Source organism: Bombyx mori, chromosome 12 (genome assembly GCF_030269925.1).
Source record: "Bombyx mori chromosome 12, ASM3026992v2".
Taxonomy (NCBI): domain Eukaryota; kingdom Metazoa; phylum Arthropoda; class Insecta; order Lepidoptera; family Bombycidae; genus Bombyx; species Bombyx mori.
In genome coordinates, this window is record NC_085118.1 from 5,129,252 (window position 1) to 5,154,854 (window position 25,603).

General features: G+C 37.2%; 1 protein-coding gene across 5 annotated transcripts in view; it reads right to left on the minus strand.

Moving 5' to 3' along the window:
- The window catches only part of LOC101743084 (uncharacterized), a 128,752-nt gene that overhangs the window by 64,935 nt on the left and 38,214 nt on the right, over positions 1-25,603 (minus strand). For all 5 annotated transcript variants that reach the window (XM_062671388.1, XM_012693248.4, XM_062671387.1 and 2 more), the window contains exons 2-3: positions 17,018-17,398; positions 7,227-7,391 (exon numbers count right to left, since the gene is read on the minus strand). In XM_062671388.1, coding sequence (XP_062527372.1) covers positions 7,227-7,391; positions 17,018-17,398 — 546 coding nt within the window. The remainder of the gene's footprint in view (positions 1-7,226; positions 7,392-17,017; positions 17,399-25,603) is intronic.

Consider the following 25,603-nt stretch of genomic DNA (forward strand, 5'->3'; position numbering starts at 1 on the left):
TTCCGAACAAGCGATCTTAGTACGAGTACTTGAAATATTATATGATATTATTATAAACCCGGCCGCAGTAGTAAGTCTTGATCGGGTTACAATAACTCACATAATGTAACCGATCCACTATTCATATAAATATTACTTAAAGTACTTTGGTAATTTTTTGTAGATATCAAAGAGCATGTGAGAAGCAATTTTTTTTTATTGCTTCGATGCGTGGACGAGCTCACAGCCCACCTGGTGTTAAGTGGTTACTGGAGCCCATAGACATCTACAACGTAAATGCGCCACCCATCTTGAGATATTAGTTCTAAGGCCTCAGGTATAGTTATAACGGCTGCGCCACCCTTCAAACCGAAACGCATTACTGCTCCACGGCAGAAATAGGCAGGGTGGTGGTACCTACCCGTGCGGACTCACAAGAGGTCGTATCATCAGCTAGCTCCGAATGTTTGAAAAGTCATTAATTCTTAAGAGATGATGAAATTAAATATTTCCAGAATACCAGCTGATATGTGTCTAATGTATAATGTTAATAATTGACATAAAAATTCAATTATTGATCTAATGATTCGGCGCGTGGCTTTTGGAAAGAACCCGAGGACGGACTTAATTAAAACAGTCATAAAGTGTTCTCGTTCAATATTTCAATCAATATCGTGTTAGCACAGCGCCGGCCGTTCCAACGTTATTCGATTTTGTTGATGTTGCCAATATTTCTCTAGGATATTGAATCGAGACTGTTACGAACGTTTTTTTTTTCTCCGCCAAAGTTACAGACAGCCACTGACTGCCATTTTATTTTGCAGTTGCTAAAACAACGCGGCCATTGTTTTAAATACTATATGCAAAATATTTATCAATTGATATTTGACATATTTTTTGGTTACATGTTTCATTCATAAATTAAATGAAACCCTCTTATCTCGATTGACGGCGCCTTTGCAGACTGCGGCCATCAGTTTGTGGAAAATTATTAATATACTAAAAGGGGTTATGCGTGTGGGCCCTCATTCCGATACAATTTATATTTTAATATATATTTTTAGAGTTTTGGACGCGCAAGTGAGCTCTTCCCGTCTGTCTGTCTCATTTGAAAACCGGAGCTTAGAGACACCGAAATCTGAATACTGTCACTCCTAAGACATTAAATCTACTTACAACTACGAAGGGGAAGATGTGCTACTGAGGAAGCTCAGACAGATTGACAAATAAACTCATTGATCTTTTCCTCTCTTTTTTATCTTATGGAAGATAAGAAAGAATAAAGGATATTGAGACTTCTATACCGATAGTTGGGGCTGGCGTAAAAAAATAAGTTGTGATTTGCTTTAGCTTACAGCATCACGATTAACTGCATGTCTGCCTATTATCAACGTTACTAAGTTACTGATAGTAGATTAGCAAGGCAGAATAGGAATTAGCGGAAGCGTTAATCTTATTTTATACCTTTAAACGAGCAATTCTTGTACATATATAATCTGAATCTCGGAAACGGCTCCAACGATTTTCATAAAATTTTGTATACAAGGGATTTCGGGGGCGATAAATCGATCTAGCTACGATTTATTTTCAGAAAATGTTGTTTTATTCGTGTTTTCAATAATCAACTCTTCCCGACATCTATTGGCGAATAATAATACTATTTTTCTTAATTGAGGGCAACTAATCGCTTTAAAGAAACAACAAGATGGCGTTATCAAAAAAAAAAACCGAGCAAAGCTCAGGTCAGGTCATCATCTAGTTTATATAAACTGGAATTGTTAGATCCAAAAATGATACATGCAATATTATATTACAAGTATTTGTTTTAAAGCACAATTTACATCAAACAGTATTGTTCATCGACTAGGAGACATGGCAATAAATCGTATGTTTATCTGTAAACACATCTCGTTGAGCTAATATTGAATTACACCGTTACATATGCGGACTCAAGTGACAATAACTTTAATCGATTTGCTTTATAATGTTCCATTAATATTAATGGACTGTTACGCTGTGAATTGTTACGTCATTAGTTAATTGTATTATTAATGGTGAATTACATAGCGTACAAACCATAACTTGAAACAGATATTAATAGAAAGATGATTATGGAAGAAATACGTGATGTTTTGCTTGAATCTAATGTTACAATTATTAATCTAATTTTTTTATTATTGGTTGAGGAATATTTTTTTTGTATTTCTTGTTTTCATATAAGTTAACAATCGTTCGATTTTTTTTGTTTCGATTTTTCCGGATACTTATGTTTTATTAAAAACAAATAATTCAAATAGGTTGATTGACTTTTCAGATCTAATTGTTTAAAAATTATACGCAGGACTTCTATAAAGGATTCCTTCTCCAATTCCTACCTACGGCTGTCGGTATGGAATTCGTATTACATAAGGGAACATTGACCTTATTTTTTAATAGATTTTAATTTTGATTTCTTTGTTCGGCTATTTATCGTTAACTTTTGTGAGATCTCAAAATCAGTCAATCTGCTGTTTACATTATGTAGTCGAAGTTCGTTAATATTACTGGCATAAACGCTGGTGACCGTGAATCACTTACCATCAGGTGACCCGTCTTGCTCGTTTGCCTCTTAGTTGTTACAAAAAAAAAAAAAAAAAACTAGTACAAAATACGGGTTTTCGCCATAAATAAATGTTTGAGTAAGTAAATAATGCTTCGAGAAAAAACAATTGCTTATGAAAAGTTGTTAGTATGACATAAATGTAATTAGAGATTTTCATAATAACTAATATAAGATGTCGTAAGCTTGAATTCATAACTTAATCCTTGTATTATAGTAGTACTTTATAGAATTAACAACCTGTTCAGTAATATTAATTCGGTAATCAAGGTTTTACCTCAAATAAATGAGGTGTTTAGATAAGCACTTACCGAATAACTTGTTATTATTATCGCCTTTTTTTTTATTGCTTAGATGGGTGGACGAGCTCACAGCCCACCTGGTGTTAAGTGGTTACTGGTGCCCATAGATGTCTATGGGCTCCAGTATGTAAATGCGCCACCCACCTTGAGATATAAGTTCTAAGGTCTCAGTATAGTTACAACGGCTACTCCACCCTTCAAACCGAAACGCATTACTGCTTCACGGCAGAAATAGGCGGGGTGGTGGTACCTACCCGTGCGGACTCACAAGAGGTCCTACCACCAGTGAAACCACCTATAAATTTGAATGAAGTTCGTTTTAATATCGGGTGCCTAGTGTTGAAGCGAAATCGAAAAACAAGAGCCAAAACTCCATCGGGCAATCAATGGATTGGTCTGCTGTTGACGTAAAATTGATAAAGTGAAAAATTGGTTTCAGAACAGTGAGCTAATTCGAGTGCGGGGTTATTATATGAACTGGAGAGCTTTATGTTTCTAAATATATATATATATCGATTGTTTGTATTTAAATGGTAAATTATATTGTAAAACACATAGCTTGAATAACATATTCGGAGTTTTCTATTGCAGTTTTGATAATGCTTTGTTGTTTAATTGTTTTTTTTACTTTATCTTAATACCTATGGGCGGGAAATCTGATTGTACTTTGTAGTGTATGACGATTTTATGACAAGATATCTACCGTAGTGTGTAAAGTTGAGTATTTAACCAGTAATCTCAAAATAAACTTAAAGCGCCGGATGAATGTGTTACAAATAAAATTATGAACCTAGTTATAAATCTAAAAGAAAGGAACGAAAGAAAGAAGAAAGAAAATCAAAGTTCTAGGCCGGTGCGTCATAATTGGTATTTTCATTGATTTGCGCGAGTCTTTGACATGTTTAAAACTGTTTTTACGGTTAAATCTCATAAGTTTTAATTAGTGCGCCATGTGGGCTTATGAAGCCGAGGTGTCAGCTACTTGAGGGTTCTTGTAAACACAGTGAATAGTGCAGACAGCCAGATGTGATAATTTGGGAAAGGCGACAGGTAAGGACTAGTTAAGTTGGGTTGAAATTTATTTTATTATATTTTTATTAGGCTCACAATACACATCACAAGCTAAAGATACATAAAAAAAACACAAATAAAAAGAAACAAAATCTGGCTTGCAACATAAGTTATGTGCGCACGACAAAACAAGACATATAGTGCTGAAATTGTATAACAACGTTCCTTACAATTACGACAAAACAAAACGATAACGAAACCTAATATAAGGTATAATGTAAGGAAAAAAAAATCACAATATAATACATTAAACAATTACATTAACCTACCTGTTAATAACGTGGAGGATGCCTTTGAACATTTTTCTAAACGTAACTAAATTCATTTATTATTAGCGTATAGTGGGATAGGTGATAGGTAGATGTTGGTGAGCAATTAGGTATTACATTACAAGTAAAACGAAGTGTAATAATACGCAATTGTTAGCGAGACACGATAGAACTGAAGTTTCTAAAGATTGGATGGTACCTTAACAACGAAACACAAGGTGAAACTTTTCGTAAGGGTTTATTTGGCTTTAGCGAGCCGCCTGACACGGCACGACGCCAATTATTTAAAACTTCTTTGCGAAGTTAAGCTGCGCGTCTACCAGATAAGAATTACGTGGTTTCCATAATGTTTCGATGTTCTCAAAGAAACTCGTGTAAAACTTGTTTGTAACTTTCTTTAGCTTACAAGTAATAGTACGTGGAAAAAATTTAACATATCGTCCTACTGAAAACCGTAATTTATTCGAGGAATTATTCGAGATGATACCGGCATCTCGTTTTTACCATCGCACCGCCCGCCACCGGAGTAGAGTTCATCCATACTACCTGGAGCCACTGCGGTCATCCACAGTGCGTTTCCAGAGATCTTTTTTGCCACGTACTATCCGGCTATGGAATGAGCTCCCCTCCACGGTGTTTCCCGAGCGCTATTACATGTCCTTCTTCAAACGAGGCTTGTGGAGAGTATTAAGTGATAGGCAGCGGCTTGGTTCTGCCCCTGGCATTGCTGAAGTCCATGGGCGACGGTAAACACTTACCATCAGGTGGGCCGTATGCTCGTCTGCCTACAAAGGCAATAAAAAAAAAATTATGAAGGTTTTTTTTTTCGTAATTAAACCATACAGTACTTTTAATTATGTTTACGATTTGCGAAGACTGAACAAATTACATTATTTTCAACAATCAATATTGATGCCAATTGGCCTCAACGTTTGTTTAGGAACAAACTTGAGCACTCATGTCGGGACCCTATTCGGAGAAAGTAAATTTTAAACACGCGAGTCGTACAAAAAGCAAAAACATTTCCTTCACTAGGAAAACATGTTTTACTGGAATAGTCCCTGAACTCTTTTGTACGTCAAAGGCAAATATTTGTAAAGTGAATCGAGCTAACGTTGAGTGACGACTAAGGTGCTTACCCTCTTAGCAAAGAGCGAAGTTATATTAATCCCACCGGTAAAAGCCCCCGAATAACGCATGAAATAGAATTTCACATTTCGTAAGGACAGAAATGGAATATTAAGGCTTAATGGTTGCAAGACTCTTCTATTCTGTCAGCTTTCGGATTTTGAATTGAAAGTACTTTAGTTACATACAGTAATTTTATATAAAGGATTTTTTCGTAATAATAATAATCGTCTTAACAGACAGAACGTTTTGTTGTTTTTTTTTAAGTTAAAGTTAGAATAGTTTGACATTCCTATGTAAAAAAAACGAGATACTTAGTAAAACAGGTAACAGTTTGCATGAAAGCGTCATGAGCATATGAACATTCAAAGTATTGAGTCCTTGGTTTCTCCTTAGATTTTTTTTTTTCTGATTGAAAGATTACTGGTGGCCCGGAGGCCTTTCCAGTTTCATCAGGACAGGTCGGCGAGCAAAGGCTCAGCCAGGAGGGGTGGGGTTTGCTAACAGCTGCCCGAGAGCCTCCGAAGGAGACCTAACAACTCAAGAGCAGCTGCTTCGCGAATTAATCTACTACCAGATCGGAATCGCAACTCGCTGAGAAGATCCATCGAGAAACTCAGCGAGCTGATGCATGGGTTAGGTTGCACGTCGAACTCTTTGTCGAGATCGACGAGCGCGGTCCCTAACCTGCTCCTAGTGTTAGAGTTGAAAGCGTCTAATGTATAGGTTATTGGATCTGATGGATCCGTAAGGACTTGACTTAGATATTCGCAAGTAGTGGACGTAATTAAAACTACATGCTTTTACGGTTTGATCTCCTTTTTATCAACAATATAGGCGAATAACGCTCTCTTACCAATACGCAACACCAATGCGACTTGGTAGTCGGTATTGGTATACTACGTTGTCAATACGTGTTTGAATTCGGAACGTCAAAGGCGTCAACGAGCGACGTTCGCTATGACGCCTTACCCCTTTCCATTTCCAGCCGTCAAGGGCGATACATCTGTTTCTTATTTCTTATAGTCATTAATTTAAAATTCTTTATTTTGTCACTTATAGATAAATAAAAATATCAAACTAATAATACAGTTCACTCTTATTCACAACGCAACAATACGACTACGAAAGCGGTAAAGGTCGATACGTCGACCTTTATATTTATTTCAATTTGCCAGTGACAGCTAGTGAAATCCATTAGTGGTTCATTTGTGTTCACATTGTTTGATTTCACGGTGGCATTGTTCTGTTCACAAATATGAAAATATTGGAGTGTCACTTCTATTTCCAATTCGAGAGTCACTATGCTATCGACGCTGCAGGATCGTCAAAAAATCAACCATGTGTTAGGGTTATATACCGCTGGAAAATGTTTTTCTTTAAATTCTTAGTATTCCTTTCCGGATCTTTTTAAAAACAAACTCCTCGAGCCCCTGAATTGGATAATAAAGTCGACTCATAACAATCGGGGATCGTGAAGATATTATGTCGAAATTGTTCTATTCAATAATTTATAAAAAAATATTTTTCTAAGCTGGTTGATCTAGACGGGTAGCCCAGCTCTCAGCTCACCTAGTGGTTACCGGAGCCTTTAGACACCACGACATGAATTCTGCTGTCAGATAGGAGATATTTGTATAATTGAATATGATACAAGGATTTTTCAACCATTAAGCCGGAACATATGACTGCTTGGGTGCCGAAACTCATATCACAGGCTCGCAATACATAAACTATTATCAGGAAGCTGAATAATTAAGCAAAAATTATAATATTTGAGACATAAAATCATATTATATGTTATTGTACCTTGAAACCCTTAAACGTTCTAACGAAGAGATCGCTAAATTTGACCATAGTTATTTTTCTGGAACTTACCATCGGTGATGAAAGGGTAAATTGCGCGCAGTTCAGCCTCATAAGCTTCAAGGGAGACAGCAGGAGCGATGGGCGGAAGGTAGTCATCTTCAGGCGATCGTTCTGAGGCGTAGCCCTGGTCGAAGCCAGGATCTTGAAGCTTCCAGACTGGCTCAGCATCAGAACCTAAAGAGTGTAAATAATGTTTTGACCACAGACTGCAGCAATTTTTGTACACGCTTTATAATAATATTTTATTTTTATTTTTTATTTATAACTTCTTATACTAGAAAGTATAAAGGCGGACTTAATGCCATAGGCATTCTCTAACAGTCTACCTTAGGGGAGTGCAGAGATGAAGCTTGGTAGGCGTTATGGTATATAAGCTTCACTTCTAAGTATGTTTGTAACTGACTACTTTAGACGCGATTTTGACCCATTTTAAACGGTCAGATTTCATTCAAACTTTGTAGATTTATCGAGGACCGATGACAATACACTAATTTGATAAGATTATCCCATTATTCAATTTGCAAAATAAGATTTTTGCCAATTTATATAATTTTTATCTATAGTCGATAAAGCAGGAATTGATGTTAAAGTACTTAATAGTTTTAAAAATATGCTCTTATAAAAAAAATTAACTGAAAAATAAATATTTTCTACACTATTTTCAATTTAAATTTATTAAAATTTATTTTCTATTTTTTAGTTGAATTTTATATAAAGCATGTTTTTTAGTTTTTTTTAACTATTATTTATTTGGATTTTTATTGAATTATAGGGGTAGGGTTGACTCCAGATATATGCATAATGATGGTACAGGTGAAGTATGAGCTCTGGTATGAAGGATAGAGATACCAATATAACAGTATAATTGAGCCTTCGACCTTATTATTCAAAGGGGCGGCGGAATTTACGACATGATGTCCAGAGAGCCCCATATTACTGGAGATATAGGGCTTCAGGGGCTCCAGTAATCACTCAACACGAGATTTTTTCATTAAGTCCACTGGCCATCACGCTGCTTTCATTTTCGTTGACTCGTTAAGCTTATATGTCAGTACGACCGAGAAACTGTTTGAAGTTGGCTCCTACCAATTAAAAAGAAAAATTGTAAGTCTGTCAGATTTTTTAACAATTTCTAAAAGTTTACCTCAAGACTTGGCAAGTTAGATTAAACTACCACATTCGCAACTCCAAGTCAATTTTCATTGTAATATTTATTAAAATAATGGTGCATGTTTTAATTTTAAAGACTTAATGGTCTTGTACCAAATTAATGTAAATAAAGTTGATTTTCATATCGATAAACATTTGTAGAATTTATTAACATTACCTCTTTTTATTATAGTAAAATACCGTCAGAATAGAATTATTATTTTTCCACTTCTGGAATAAGCTTCAACTTATGTGTTTCTACGTTCCACTTACAAATCATTGAATTAAGTGTTCGTAGCTTTTGTTATGTTTCAAAACAGTCTGATTATGCGCGCATGTAAAGGTTTTCCTAATGTATTATGTATGAGGAGCGGCAAAATATCAGTTCGCGTGACTTAGATTCTTTAGATCTGCTTGGAATAATTCACGTAACACACGCCCTGTGCGTTTTATTGGAGTATTCTTTGAATCATTTGATGGTGAATCTCGAAAATTCACGTCTGGTTTTCTTGTTGGCCTACTAAAATTTGCTTTCATTTTTCAGATTCTAACTTTCTTCCAGTTTTAACTTTAATGATTTCGATGTTTGGAACGTAAAGCCGTATTGGTTTCGACAACTAATACAATACAAAGTTAACAGAAATAAATCGGTTTAATGGATTCTAAAGAAAGTACAATTACAGTACAAAAAATCTATAATTTCTCAAATAGCAAAATTGAAGATAACTTAACATCAACGTAGCGTATTAATATAAATGTATTGTCATTTTTGATAACGGCAGGACGTTTTCTTTCAATACTTTTAGAAAGACGATCATAATCTTTGTACGTGATAAGTGACCAGATTGACCAAAGAATCGACAGCAAACAGAGCGTCTGAAATAAAAAAAAAGTTGTATCATTGTGTTTCTTGTATGCTATGATAGTTGCTATTGGCGTACATATTGTACTTATTGCATTATTTCGTTTCATTGTAATATGACCAATGACGAAGCTTAGATCATTTATATTAAATAATTTTTATTCAAGTCAAATGCTTATTTTTTGGAAATTTGATTTTTTCCATATTTTATTATTATCTTTTTGCTTATGAAGGTACTTTTCTGCTTTCAATAAGACAAATACTAAAGTTAAATTACAACTGTATCCAAAAAGTTGTATAGTTCAGCTTGATTTTTTTATTTAATTATACTGCTCTATTCTGAATTCTATTACAAAAGCCGTATGTTATAAAACAGTGTTTTTGAAATATATATTCCTTCTATATCAATCCAAGTTTTAGATTTGTGTTATTTTTTGGAAATTTAATGATCATCCAGACCCAGGTAAGGGTGAACCTTTTGCGGATAATATATTCCTTTAGGACCTCGTTCCGAGGTTCCTTACAACTTCTCACAAAAGGTAAACTCGATAACTGTACTGCCTAATACCGTTTTATCCCTAAGAGAGATCTCATAGACGAACCAATTTGGATTTTGTAGGCTTTACTAAATGTGTCCAGATGTTTCTTGTTAACCGCTTTAATTTGCTCTATTTTCTAAAGTTAATTAAGAACTTTTGTATGTGAGATTATTGGTTTTCAGTGCGAAAGGTCATTCTCAAGGTTATTTCCATCGTGTACTATCATTTCAATGTTTGACTTTAATGGCTTGGGGAATCAGACCGAGATGATTTGATTTGATTTGATGAATTTATTTTGAATGATTTCAATTTCAATTCTGAATGATCAAAAAAAAATACCACAATTAGTAATTTTTACTTCTGTGTTAATTTGTGGTATTATGGAAAAAAACATTTCAGGTAAAAAATAACTAGTCAGGTCATAAGTATTGTCACACAGTAAAAACTTTTCTTTTAGAATGCTGGCCACAAAAAAGTTTATTGAATTCGAATTTCGAATTGTTCATGAAAATAAAAATGTATACTTTTAGAATTTTACTCATTTTTAAATATGGAGTGGACGCTTAAAGAAGACCGTGTTGCAGTTATTGCGTAGCATCGTTGCGGTTACGCGCCAATTAAAATTTTTAACATACTGAAAATTTTGAATATAACTAAAAGATTCGTTTATCGTACCATCAAACGATACAATGAAGACTCTAGTGTAGATAACAGGTCAAGAAGTGGTCGCCCTCGGTCTGTTAGGACTCCAGCAGTGATAAAAGCTGTGAAGGCGCGAATTCAAAGAAATCCCAAACGTAAGCAGAAACTGTTGGCCCTTCAGATGGGGTTAAGCAGAACCACGGTGAAAAGGGTGTTAAATGAAGACTTAAGGCTTCGGGCATATCGAAGAAAAACAGGACATCGTTTGAATGCTCGTCTAATGGACCTGAGACTGAAGAGATGCCGCGCTTTGTTGAAGCGGTACGCGGGAAAAAAAATCGGGAAATTCTTTTTTCGGATGAAAAAATTTTTACCGTAGAAGAGAGCTACAACAAACAAAATGATAAGGTGTACGCACACAGTAGTGAAGAAGCGAGCAACCGTATTCCGCGTGTCCAACGAGGTCGTTTTCCATCCTCGCTCATGGTATGGTTGGGAGTTTCTTATTGGGGTTTAACAGAGGTACATTTTTGTGAGAAAGGTGTAAAAACGAATGCAGTTGTGTATCAAAATACAGTCCTGACGAACCTTGTGGAACCTGTTTCTCATACCATGTTCAATAACAGGCACTGGGTATTCCAACAAGATTCGGCGCCAGCTCATAGATCGAAGAGCACACAAGACTGGCTGGCGGCGCGTGAAATCGACTTCATCCGGCGCGAAGACTGGCCCTCCTCCAGTCCAGATTTGAATCCGTTAGATTACAAGATATGGCAACACTTGGAGGAAAAGGCGTGCTCAAAGCCTCATCCCAATTTGGAGTCACTCAAGACATCCTTGATTAAGGCAGCCGCCGATATTGACATGGACCTCGTTCGTGCTGCGATAGACGACTGGCCGCGCAGATTGAAGGCCTGTATTCAAAATCACGGAGGTCATTTTGAATAAACTTTAGTGTCATAAGAATCTATGTTTTGTTAAGTTAATTTTGGTATATGAATGGTTACATAATGAATAAACTTGTTTCAATTATTTTACATTAAACATGTGACAGAATTTATGACCTGACTAGGTATATATTAAAATAGCTTTTTTAGTGAGAGTTCATAAGTTGTTGTTGTTGTTGTTGTTGTAGTCCTAGGGTGCCCCGCTGGTACATAGGACCCTCACAAGTTGTCTCCACTTTACCCTGTCTTGCGCTTGCTCCTTGACATCACTCCAGGTCACGTTGACAGTCCTCATCTCATTCTCCACGGTGCGTCGCCAAGTGTGTACAGGGCGACCAGGTCTTCTCCTGCCAAGTGGTTGCCACTCAACCGCGATAATTATTATTATGATTATGAGGTCATAAGTATTGAGCAGATTTTCTTAACAATCAAAAACAATTTCTAGATTCTGTTTGAAATTAAGGATAATATGAAACATTTGATTTTGGATCAATGTTTGGATCTGATTTCGAAAGCTGTCATTAATGAGCCCTGTGTAACTCTTAGACTGTGTAACTATATATTTACAATATGTTATTTTTGCTTATGTCTTTCTTTTCTGAACTGGAAGTTAGAACTGGTTTTCATATTAAATAATTTAAGCACGTATGCAGATCTTTGAGAAAAATATTCTCACCTTCGCCTTACATAACTGAAGATACGGAATTCTTCACAAGTAATTCAGTGATACATCAACGTCTTGAGAGACCGATTTGGACGTCACGCCAAATTGGGATTAATAACGGTCTCTAAAAGGGACGTTCCTACATTCTTCTTTTACTCATTAAGTGACAAGATAAATTGGTGTTACAGGAAGATTTTTAGAGCTCAATACTACAATTGAAGTTGATTAAATTTAATAATGCTTTTACATTTGGTTTGCTAATAGGGTATCAAACAGGATTTGTATTTGTATACTAGCTGACCCGGCAGACTTCGTAGTGCCTCAATCGATAAATAAAAGACCTATGCTTTTGTATAAAATAAACTTAAAACAAATAAAAGGAATCCGCCCGACGGGGGACCATCAAAGGAAAAACAAAGTTGTTATTTTTACTTAATTCCAAGCATTTTTATATTATTTACTTTTTAAACCTTCTCTGGACTTCCACAAATAATTAAAGACCATAATTAGCCAAATCGGTCCAGCTGTTCTCGAGTTTTAGCGAGACTAACGAACAGCAATTCATTTTTATATATAGAGATTATGGAAGTTACATATTAGAGCTTCAGTAAAAATCTAATCACATGTCTCGATTCTTGAACCATTTGATTAAGAAAACGCGTAATATTAATAAGGGCTACTGAATTTAGGTACAGAGATACAAGATCATTTCATGTTTTAAATTCATTAATAATAGGAGTTGTATGTCCTCAAAGTTTTATAATTAAAGGGTAAATAAAAACTTCAATTAAATCGAATTTTAATCAACACTTTAGGCTAATTAAGACAATTTCTTTTTGACCAACAGTGTTTGTTATAGTTTATTTAGTCAGAAACCTAACCCCTCGTATAAATCGTCCTTGACCTGGAACTGTTTGTATGAAACGCAGAGAGTATGACGTCATTGGGCATGTCGCGCCGTAAAACGTGGCCAAAACTGTCGCAACTACTGGCTTAAGATTTAGAGCTTTGTTTTTATATTTGTATCGGATTTCGTGCACAAATATATGTACATACATTTTACATGTAAGATTGGTTTATTTATGGTGCGTTATTTTCAACTAGAATTTTAATGTTATTACTTCTATTATTTTACTTCGGATATGCGTATAGAGTGAATGCGGTGATGCTTGTACGAGAAATCAGATTTAAGTCTTCATTGCACTGGTATAACTACTGTTCTACATTTCAGAGCGCATGACCGATCTGCGATAAAATACATGCATTTTTGGTTTCTTATCGCAATTTCGAAGTCAATTTAACTTATTATTAATGTTATAATTTAATTTAATTGTTATTAATTCATTAAAACAGCGGGAACCTTTGCCGTATTAAGATTTAGATTAGAAGGTACTAGTTTTACTAGTAGGCGGGTAGCCATCATACAAACGCAAGATATATGTATGACAGATACTTGAATCTCGCTTACGACATTTTCAAGATAAGCTTGCATATATTATAGAAGTTCCGAACAACAACATTCGGAGTAATTCGGACCGACGGTCTACCGAGCAATATCATCCGCTCGGTGGAAGATCTTCCCTTCGTCGTTATACCGACACTAGTGTCGTGATGCAAATCCGAAGTGATCGGTGGCGTCACGGTGGGGACCACCCTCGATGAGATACCCTGCTGAGAACCGAGGTCGTTAAGGACAGCGCTCCGTGCCCCAGTAGCTTTTTTAACGTTATGGACAATGTAGAGCAATTACGATTTATCTTCATAGACTCCTTCCTCGATCTTTAAGCTAATATTATTTATGAGAGCAGGAACCGGGCAAAATATCTTCTGTGTATCATGAGTCCATCTTCTTCTGGTGGGCTTAGAAAATTCAAGCATGTGCTGCTTTACATCTACGTGCCTTTTTCCGGCGCTGGTGTTCCAGGATATCCCACTGGGTTAGAACCAGCTTGTCGGAGCGGAACGCGATAAACCACCGACCGGGTTGATCCACGTTCAGTACGATCGGCGACGACGGCGTCGACGGTGCGATTCGAACCGAGGATGTCGTCATACTTCCTGGTGCCAGAGAGCTAGAGCGACGGTAGCGTGCAGTGCAACTTTGACCTCCTAAGATCGCCCCGTCATCACCGGAAGGAAACTGCCTTCTCACAGGAGCCCAGCACAGGATTTATTTGAAATAAAACGATCCTTGTTTATTCCCCTGCTGGGAACTACTACTACATAGGCGGCACTGAAAATTTCGGGAATTAACGAAGTGACACAACATTACTATTTAAAAATGTATTTATTGCTTTTCGAAGTATTCTCCGCGAAATTTGACACATTTTTTCATACGATGGAACCAATCATTGAAGCAACCATTCCATTCGGAAGTTGGGGTCTCCAAAATGGCCGTTTTGTAGGCGTCCACAGCTTCTTCAGGTGATGAAAATCTCTGTCCACGCAATTTATTCTTTATTTTAGGGAAAGTATAGAAATCATTAGGGATTAGGTCGGGGCTGTACGGCGGATGGTCTAATAATTCTACGTTTTCTTGCTCTAAAAACTCTTTTGTTCTGTGCGCGGTGTGAGAACTCGCATTGTCGTGATGGAGGATGATGCGGCGGTTGCAGTTCTCTTTACGGAGTTCAGAAACGACCTGTGGCAAAAAAATGCTAGCATACCATTCTGCATTAACCGTTCTTTGTCCTTCAAGAGGAATAGTCGTAACATGGCCGGTTTTGGAGACAAACGTAGCCACCATTTTTTTTGCAACACTCCGTGAACGAACAATTTTTGTTGGCTTTAACTCATTTTCGAACACCCAAACTCGTGACTGGTTTTTTGTTTCGGGTTTGTACGCGTATATCCAGGATTCGTCACCTGATACAATGTTGTATACAGCATTTGAGGATCCTGCGTGGAATCTTACGAGAGTTCTGACGCACCAAGTAACGCGAGCTGCTTTTTGCTCTTCACAGAGCGAATGCGGTATCGATCGGGAAAACAACTTTTTTACACCTAATTGTTCATGCAAGATTATTTGTATTTGACTCATGCCAATGTCTAAAGTTGCCTGAATTTCGCGGTATGTCACATGTCGATCTTCCTCAATCAGCTTACGCACAGCATCAACATTTTCTTGAGTGACTGCAGTTTTTGGACGACCTTGACGGGGATAATCACTGAGCTTGACACGTCCACGTTGAAACTCAGCAAACCAGCGATAAATTGTGGTTTTGGATGGGGCTTCATCACCAAATGCAGAAATCATCCAGTCAACACACTGTTTTTGTGTTAAACCACTTCGAAAGTCATAATAAATCATCGCTCTTGAATTTTCTCGGGTCAATTCCATTTTCTCAACGATTAAACAAGTTTGACAAAACCTCGTGACAAGACCGAGAATCTTTTTTTTAATTAATAAATGGTATTTGATTTTTAAAACCAAGGAGTTTTCAATTAAAAAGATTTTAATATGAGAGGAACAGTGGAAATATTCCATTCCCGATACTTTTAGTGCAGCCCTCGTATCCTGCTTACTTATGCGTTCCACTATGAAGGATAGAATAATCTTTATTTCACGTAGATTGACGAAAATTCATTCGATCAATTTTAATTTTGGCACGGTATCGAAATCTTGAAAATGCAAGTAAGCATTACATTTCCAAAGTCTGTCATCTCCTCAATAAAAGGCTTGAGTCTGCAGTAACATTTTCTGGAGAAAAACGTAACGTTTACGACATAATCGCTTGCTCGTACAAACAATTTTGAGGTGAGCCAAGATGATCGATGGCTCCACACCACGACCATTAGGGTTTTTTATCTCGTTCATTTTGCCTTTATCTGCCACGGTCACGATTGAATCTATTCGAGGAAATCTCAAAACTAAGATTTATTTTCTACTATCGAACATATTCTAGGAACGTTAATATTGAGAAAAATAATTTGTAGATCCACAACCGATCACTATGAAGCCGTAAACTTAACTAAGAAAACTATTTCATTTTAGCGAAATAAAAAATAAATAAATCAGTTCGTTAAATTATCGGGAGAACCGATCATAGTACAAGAATTAATTCTACTGTTTGAGTAAAGCCGTTTTCAAACAGTCGAAGTTCGAAGTGTTTGCTGCCTTCGCCGCAGATAAATTGTTTTCAAAGCCGCTCATTATTTTGCTTCAGAGTTCGGAATGCTTTCTCGGAACAAAGATTAAAAAAGTGATCTTTTGATGTTCTGTTTTGACCTAACGACGAACAGATCACGTGGCGAAGGATTGAAACTGTTTAATTATTCTATTGACGTCTTAAGAAGGGCGGCGGAATCTGAGACGACAGTAATCACATATCAAGTAGGATGGCTCTTTTGGAATACCAAAACACCTTTTATTTATTTAATGCTGTGATTGACTGCGTTCTTGAAACGTTTTTACGTATTTCGTTCCTCTCAGAACAGGTAAAAATGTTTTTGTTTGACAATTGTGATATGTATAATATAAGATTTATTCATACTCCGTATTTTTTCTTTGTAAATAAATGATTCATGAAACTCTTACGAACATTACGAATACGCTGGGGCTTTGTATACGATTTATAACCGAGATGAATACGGAGAAATAGGCTACAAAGGAAATCCAAATACGCATTTTGAATTAATAACGCAAGGGGAAAATAAATAATGTAAAATTTTAACTAAAAATGAAATCGATTTCAACAAAACAAAATGAGAATATCATCAATGTAGTCGAAGTGAGTGAGAAATATCTATTATTAAGAATAACTCAAAAATTACTGGTTAGATCTTGATAAAGTTTGAATGAGAGAAGTTTTCAAATAAAAAATAGTCGTCAAAATCAGTTCAGCTAGAAAAAAGCATTGAGGTAAACACACAAAAAAAGAAATACGAAGTAGTCGAATTGAAAAACTCCACCTTTTATTTAAATCGGTTCAAAAACCGGATGTGCCTTTCCAAGTGTGTCATTTAATAGAGGAAAGTAATACAGGAATACTACTCACCAGATTTGCTGACCCTATATCTTAGTCCACGTCCTCCCTTCGGATGTCCGCGGTTGTACGTCCCGAAATCTCCGTAATTATTGTTGACTCGACTGTAATCTGCTAAATGGCGGTTTCCATCCAGATGGTTGGGCAGAGATCGATTCCAGCCCATAACGTCTCCGACGACGGAACCGCATACCGACGATTCCGTTTGGCTTTTGCTGTCACCATTGCAGAGATCACCGCTGGACCGCGCCCGCCTGCCTTTGAGCCCTTTAGAAGAGTGCTGGCTGATGTTTGAGCCCATGGCGAGGCGGGAACTCACGTGAGTCCCTTCACCCTCATCGCGCCTGCGGGTCGATGGTCCGCTATCAGTATCGGTCTTGGAGGTTATTAGATCTGTAAAAATATAAAAATAAATCATTTTTTTCTCTAATACTATTTTTTTTATTGCGTATATGGATGGACGAGCTCAAGTCCCAGCTGGTCTTAAGTGGTTAAAGGAGCCCATAGAGATCTACAACGTAACTGCCGCCACCCGCTTTGAGATATAAGTTCTAAGGACTCAGTATAGTTACAACGGCTGCTTCACCTTTCAAACCGAAACGCATTACTGCTTCACGGCAGAAATAGGTAGGGTGGTGGTACCTGAAGCAATAGTTACGAAGACCAATATTAAAGAGGGAGAGAGCGATAAACCCGTTTATATTAAACTAATTTACAGACGAGCATACGATCCGTCTGCTTAAAAATCTGCGCAGAGTGCGGACTCACAAGAGGTCCTACCGCCAGTAAATGCAGCTGTAACAAACAGTATTATTGTACAATATTTTTTTAAATTCACTTAAAGTTTAGAATAACGTGAAAAGATATGAGTAAGAATAATAAAATAAACAAAATCCCCTAGTTGATTTCCCGATGTTATACGAAAAAGGATAAATTTAATTATTTGTTTTAAGTTGCTCAATATCCTTAGTTTATATCTACTGACTCGTACTTACTTACGTACCCAAGTGAGACACGATTATTGTTCAAATACAGACTGTTTCAAACCGGAACATATGACGGCTTCGTGACCGATATAGTCATAATTTTGCGGTCTACCATCGTTTGTTTCGAAACCCGTTGTCTAAGCTCCTCCCTTCGTTTATATATACATAGTTATATGTGCCGCCTTTGTTCAGAACTACAATTTGATTGCTAGTTATTGGAGCAGTACCGTGTTAGTTCGAAAAGTGTTTTTGTCTTTTTTAAATACGAATGAAAATTCGGTGGTGAACTTATAACGGAAATGTAAATATCTAAAACACTTCACCGTTAAATTTTTATAAGGATAAAGGGCCCGGAATATTTGAAATTCGATTTTCTTGAAACAATTTCACAACCTAGCTCTAAGACTGGGGAATTGATTTTCGTGAATTGACTTTACAGTGCGATAAGAAGTAAAAAATACATTTTTTATTTATTTTATGAATGAGGGATTACTGGTGACCCAGAGGCCTTTCCAGTTTCACCAGGACGGGTGGGCGAGCAAAGGCTCAGCCAGGAGGGGTGGGATTTGCTAACAGCTGCCCGAGCGCCTCCGAAGGAGACCTAACAACTCATGAGCAGCTGCTTCGCGAATGAATCAACTGCAGAATCGGAATCGCGACCCGCTGAGAAGATACGGCGAGAAACAGCGTACTGATGCATGGGTCAGGTTGCACGCCGAACGTTAGAGCTGAAGGCGTCTAGTGCAAGAGATATTGAATCTGATGGATCCGTAAGAACGGTTATAGGGCGTCGACGATGACTGTCTCCGGCGTGATCAGGATTCGGGGAGTAATCAGCGGCGGCTACGATAAGGCAATTATCATGACGCATTGCCTTATCGAAGTAACGTTCCGACGCTGACTTCATGTGTTTGTGGATCGATTCGAGGCTCAGGTCGTCGTGTAGGTCAACATTCCTCACGAACCACGAAGCTCCGACGGCTAACCTGCAAAAACGGTAATGTAGGGATCGGAGGGTGTCTATGTGTGTGTGGGCCGCGTGAGCGAGCACCACACTCGCGTAAGTCATGACGGGTCTTATGCAAGTTTTGTAAAGTGTCACCTTGTTCCTAAGGGACATTTTACCCCCCTTACAGATCATGGAGTAGAGTCTGCCGAGAATAAACGCGGCGCGGTCATGGACAGATTTTATATGCGGGCGGAATGTCATCGATGCATCCAGGGTGACTTCCAGTTACTCGACTTTCCTGGTCAAAGGTATGGGTTGGCAAAAAATAGAGTTGGCGTATCATCCTTTTCTTAGTAAACATAAAAATAAGTCATATTATCCAGCAGTCACAGCGAACTGAGTAGGTAAATATTAGACAAGGTAGACCGATGACCTGGTGCAGGAGAAGCAAATTACAGATAAGATGTTTTCGTATTGACATCATTCTAATAAAATACCGAAAAAACGCATACAAGTCTCACATATTTCCGCGGTTTCATGTTACATACGAGTACGTGTATAAAAACAAATTGTACGTACTGACCATTGTATTCAAAATAGCAGTTAGTAATAAAACAAAAACCTTGAAGAGATTTATGTATGTTAACTTCTAAAAATAATTTTAAAACAAGGAAGTAAATAAAATAAACGCTCAAATTCAAATTAAAAATTTAAATTGCAGAATTCACGCAAAACCAAAAACCCTTGGATTTCATTACGTGGTGGATGGTTGTGATTTCCATAAATTATAGTGAAGAATCGTAGTTTTTTTTAATTAAATTTATTCTAAAGAACAAGCAACTTATGTTCTTCTTGATCCTTTGAATCTATATCTATACTAATATTATAATATAATAATAAATATTATAAAGAGGAAAGATTTGTTTGTTTGTTTGTTTCGAATAGGCTCCGAAACTACTGGACCGATTTGAAAAATTCTTTTTCCATTAGAAGCTGACATTGTCCCTGATGAACATAGGCTACTTTTTTATTTATTTTTTAATTTTATTTTTTTTGGTTTCATGTTTCCGAAGCGAAGCAAGGGCGGGTCGCTAGTATTCATATAAAGTTCGTAGTTTATTCATAAATGTTCTAATACTGGTTTCAGAAAAATTAAATATGCCTCAAAAACGTTTGTCGGTCATATTAGCGAGTGCTTAATGAGAGTGTTGTGAACTGGCCCGTGACGTACTTCCGAAGATTTAATTAATCTTTCACTCCGCTGGTGCGAGTTCATTAACGGCTCAAACCGCAAATGCCACAACCTCGCCTGTGCTTCCACTTATAACCGAGTACATACGCCTGTCAACGTTGAACGCTATTTTGGATCTAAATTTATGTTTAACCCTCTGTTATTAAGCATCTGGATTGCCTAACTCTACCTTATTTTGTTTGTTTATGTATGTTTTCGTCTTTTTGGTGTCTTAGAAATAGATTTTTTTTAACTTTTGCCCGAGCAGGCAGACGAGCATACGGCCCACCTGACGACAAGTGGTTACCGTCGCTCATGGACGTCAGCAATGCCAGGGGCAGAGCCAGGCTGCTGCTTAACGCTTAATACTCTCCAATTCTAATTCTTAGTATCTCCTGATTTGTCTTTACCAGACTTGTAGATATTCCGGCGCCTTAGTAAGAAGAACGAAGAGAGAAATCGACATAATTAGGTGCATAGTAGTGCGCCACGTAGGGCCCCGATGACCTACACGGCAGTCAGTGTTAAGAAAGGTCCTTGTTTGAAATTTAGAGTTTTTATATTGTCTTCATATTGATATGCCAACATTGAAAACACCTTTGTTAATATTAAACATAAAATGGGGAACGAATCGCTTACATACTTGTAGCGCGGAAGATGTTATGCCATTAGCTACACATTTATTTTTACATAAAAACATCTATATATTAATACGTGAAGCAAAAACTTTGTAAATTTCGAACGAAAATTGCGCGGACGGAGGAGTATGAAATTTTCTACACTTATAGAGAAGAAGTGCACAATGCTAATATATTTTTTAAATAATGCATAAAAGATACATTAAATCAATAAAGAAAACATTACACACACTACATACCATGTATTTGACGAACACACGCATGCATACTATTTATTGTCAAACTTTTGTTCTTGGCGTCTGTTGTCAAATTGAGAATATATTAAATATTTTTTGTCTTTGTTAATATTTTTTATAGTGTAGTCTTGGCAAAATTTGTGATTATAGAAGTATAAAATACAATCATAATAGTGTACAAACTTACAATTCCAATTAATTATAGTCGAATTTCGACTACTGCGAGACCTTTAGTATTTATGAAATACTGGTGGCTGCTGTAGCTCTGAGGTGTTGATTACTCGAGATGATATCCCTCCATCTTTGTATCAATAATAAAAAAAATCAAGTCAAGTCACCAGTTTGAAGGATGAGACAGTCGTCACATAATACACAGAGATTTAGACCTCAACAAAGGGGGTGGCGGCATTTCGTCGCGTTGTCTTCTAGTAACCATGGAACTCCGGAAAGGCTATGTATGAGTTACCTGTTTCGGTAAAATTAGAAAGGCCTTAGTAATCTTTCCTTCCCTAAAATAAATAAATATGTATGTAGTTGATCGACCCAGTGGAAGAAAATACACATACAATATGTATACTGGTATGCTAGCGGGACCGGCAGATATTATCGAGCCCTTCAAATAAAAATAAAAACGTAGAACCCGACTGCAGCACCACTCACCGGAACCAAATGTAAATCTAAATCATCCAAAGACTAACTTAATCATAAAAAAACTCATCTATACTAATATTATAAAGAGGAAAGATTTGTTTGTTTGTTTGTGTTGAATAAGCTCCGAAACTACTGAACCGATTTGAAAAATTCTTTCACTGTTTGAAAACCACACTATTCCCGAGTGACATAAACTATAATTGAATTTTGCATTAGCATTTTTGAAAAAAATTAGGGATCCTTACTGAAACTTCAATAATGTAACCCAAGGTGTAAAAAAATTACTTAAATATTCTTTACATCGTGTGCCCTGCAAAAACTATTGATGATAGAATAAAATAATGTACTACGACTTTGTAGAACACGTTATTATTTACAAAAAGTGTCGCGACAGCATATGTCTAACTATTATAGTTATGCCGCAATAAGTGTTCTTTTATTTAAAAAAATAAAACAACGTCAAATATCGTTGAAATTTTTGTTAAAGACCCGAGCGGAGTCGGAGCGGGCCGCTTGTATATAAATACATAGAAATGAGGTACAAAAATAACACGTTATTTCGGGTCCTCCCAATCTACTATTAGTGCTTTTAGGTACTAGAATTATCGGTCACCGTTCTTTTTGAACTCGTCGCCGCGTCGCTTGCAATGAAGGGTTCCGCGAGTAAATTAATTGACAGACATAACCCACTGAGTTTCTTACTGGATCTTCTCGTTTCCGATACAGTGGGTAGATTCTGTGAACTGTGAAGCACTGCTCTTGCTAGTGTTAGCAACGTCCACAGATTAGAGCCCCGTGAGCTCACCTACTCGCTCGGTGAATCTAGCATTCGAGGTCACTAGAATAGGTAGTAAAAAAAAAGGCCTATTTTTGGCATCAGCCATGCTGATTAGAGGCCGTGACAAACTTAACAGTTAAAATACCTTTAACAATCATAGTTAATGACAATGCATAATGCCCTTGTTACCGCAGCCTGCGTGTTGTGGGCCCACGTCGCAAAACAATGTTAACATAATGCAACAAAAACGCATACAATAGAACTTCCGCTACACAGCGTCTATCTTTCACTGTTCAAGAGCAACACAAATAGGGCAGGTACCACATAAACGTATTGTTGTATCGGAAACAAAAAATGTACGAGCGTGTAGCTTGTATTTTTTGTAGACGAATAGTAAGAATTGTGTGATTTTTAAACGCATCAGCCGTATCTCTTATTTTTGTTTTTTTTTATTGATGGAATACTCGTGGCCCGGAGGCCTTTCCAGTTTCACCAGGACAGGGGATGCTTTCGTTGAATTGGTTAGCTTTTGATAGTATGTGGATTTAAATGAATGGATTCACAACTGACTGTTGAATGTGTGATGTCGGCCAAGAATAGTACCGCTCCCTTTCTTCTGATGGGTCTCGTAAAACGTCATTATGTGATTCACCGGAGAATGGGCAGGAACTCTGAGTTCACTACGATCTGGTATTTACTGGTTGTAGAAATTATTGTAATCCCACACGAATAGAGACTAATGTCTTGCCTATACCTTCCATATTTAAGGGTGGGACAGTCATGTCTTAAGACAGACGGCGGTTTTGACATTAACGGCTATGTGAAAATAAATATCGCGCATTTCCTGCAGATTCCCCCCCCCCACCTATTCGCTGATAGCCTAAGGGGCTATTGCAGCTACGCCCGGGTAGATGAGTTCACGGACTCAACCTCAGAGAATTTGCTAACACTAGCCCTAGCAAGAGCAGTGCTTTGCAGAGTCTACCACCGGATCGGAATCGCGACCCGCTGAGAAGATTCGGCGAGAAACTCAGTGGGCTGTATCTATGGGTTAGTTCACTCGTCGAACTCTTCGTCCTCATCGACGAGTTCGACGAGAACGGTGACCGGTCCTTGAGTTTCTGCAGCATATGCATATTTTGTACACGCTTTGGTAGTTGATTGCATCCCGGATTGTTTACCTTCAGGTTACATAGAAACTTCTGTGAATATGACATACCTCGGTCACTTACGTATATGGGCTTCGGTAATCACTTATCACCCGGTAGCCCATGGTATCGTTCACAAATCTACACAATAAATAAAACTCTTCGCAATAATAGCTCGTGTATTATGCTTCTCGTTATTTCCAATATCGAATAGTATCTCCATGTATTCATCATTATAAATAGTGGTGGTAGGACCTCTTGTGAGTCCGCGCGGGTAGGTACCACCGTCCTGCTTATTTCTGCTGGAAGCAGTATTGCGTTTCGGTCTGAACGGTAGGGCAGCCGTTGTAACTATACTGAGATCTTAGAACTTATATCTCAAGGTGGGTGGTGCTACGTTGTAGATGTCTATGGTCTCCAGTAACCACTTAACACCAGGTGGGCTGTGAGCTAGTCCACCCATCCAAGCAATAAAATAAAGTACCAAACCAGCACGCATGGCAATTGAATTTAATTTACTTATTACGAAAATAAACACAAAACGTGTTTTTAATAGCATATATAAACAATACTGTAGTAGAATAAGTATTGATAATTAAAATACTTAATAAATTGGTCAACGAAAATTCAACTTACACAGAATAAAAACAGAAAAAACAATTTATGTATTTTCTTCGATTTATTTTAATTACTACCAGCTTCGATAGAATGTTGTCGATGTTAAATTTTATTTGGGGTCCTCTATTGTCTCAGTTTAGTGAACAAGGATCGTGTAATTGAGTAATGATGCGTAACAATGACCTTTTTGTCTCAGTAATGCAACTGTCCTTGCTATTGTTCTTAAGGACCGTTTGTTTTGTATTTATGTGCTTATCGATACCTTTTGTATTTTATTTTGATTTCACTGTACGCCCTCGATAATGCGACCGTACTCAAATGGACGATGTATCTTTGAAGTGGCGTTGATTTACCATATTAAAAAGTCGTGCTAATTAATACTCATTTTTACCCCAAATTTTATTAAAGCAAATGAGAACCCTCTTGTCGTGGCCGCTGGGAATTACATACCCGATCCTGTAGACCTAATGGTAAATAGTCGAAGTCGCCCAAAACACGTCAGTACCGATCCTCCCGATCCATCAACAATGCTTTTAGGTATCACAAGCACCAGTCACCGTCCTCGCCGAGCCCGTCGCTTGCGACGAAGGGCTCGACGAGCGAATTAACCCATAGACACAGCCCACTGAATTTCTCGCCGGATCTTCTCAGTGGGTCACGTTTCCGATCCGGTGGTAGATTCTGCGAAGCACTGCTCTTGCTATGGCCAGTGTTAGCAACATACCCGGTTTGAGCCCCGTGAGCTCACCTACCACATCAAGGAGAAGCTGATATAGCCTCTCCAGGCTATCAGCATATGTAGGAAAAAAATAATTAAAGCAAGGTAAATTGACCGCATTCTCTTCGTTGGCGGGAATTAGCTTAAATCCTTTTGTGTCAGTACAATACAACTCAGTACTATGGATATCAGTGCATAACTCGTAAGTCATATCTAAAATAAAGGCCGTATTGCGTGAAAATGTATCCTTTAACTATTATAATTTTAATGAACATAAATAAAATATATCATAATTAAATAACATAAATATTTTATTTATTTAAAACAATAAAATTTGATGCAAAACTGGCCTATACCTAGTTCCACCCATAGATAACAGATGCCTTTGTAAACATAATTTTTGTGCATATTGTTTCTGCTTACGAAGCAGTGTAAACGTAAAGTCAAATCTCATTATCTCCATGCTAACTATGGTAAGCTTAGGTCGCTATTGCGCGGACGGCCACATATAGCCCAGGCAAAGGAAGTTGCCCTGAAATTCTTCATATAACTCTCTATAGAAACTAAGGTACACAACATAAAACCGAAGACACAAATGATTCAAATTTGGCCATTGGTGATCTTATAAATTTGATAATATCGATA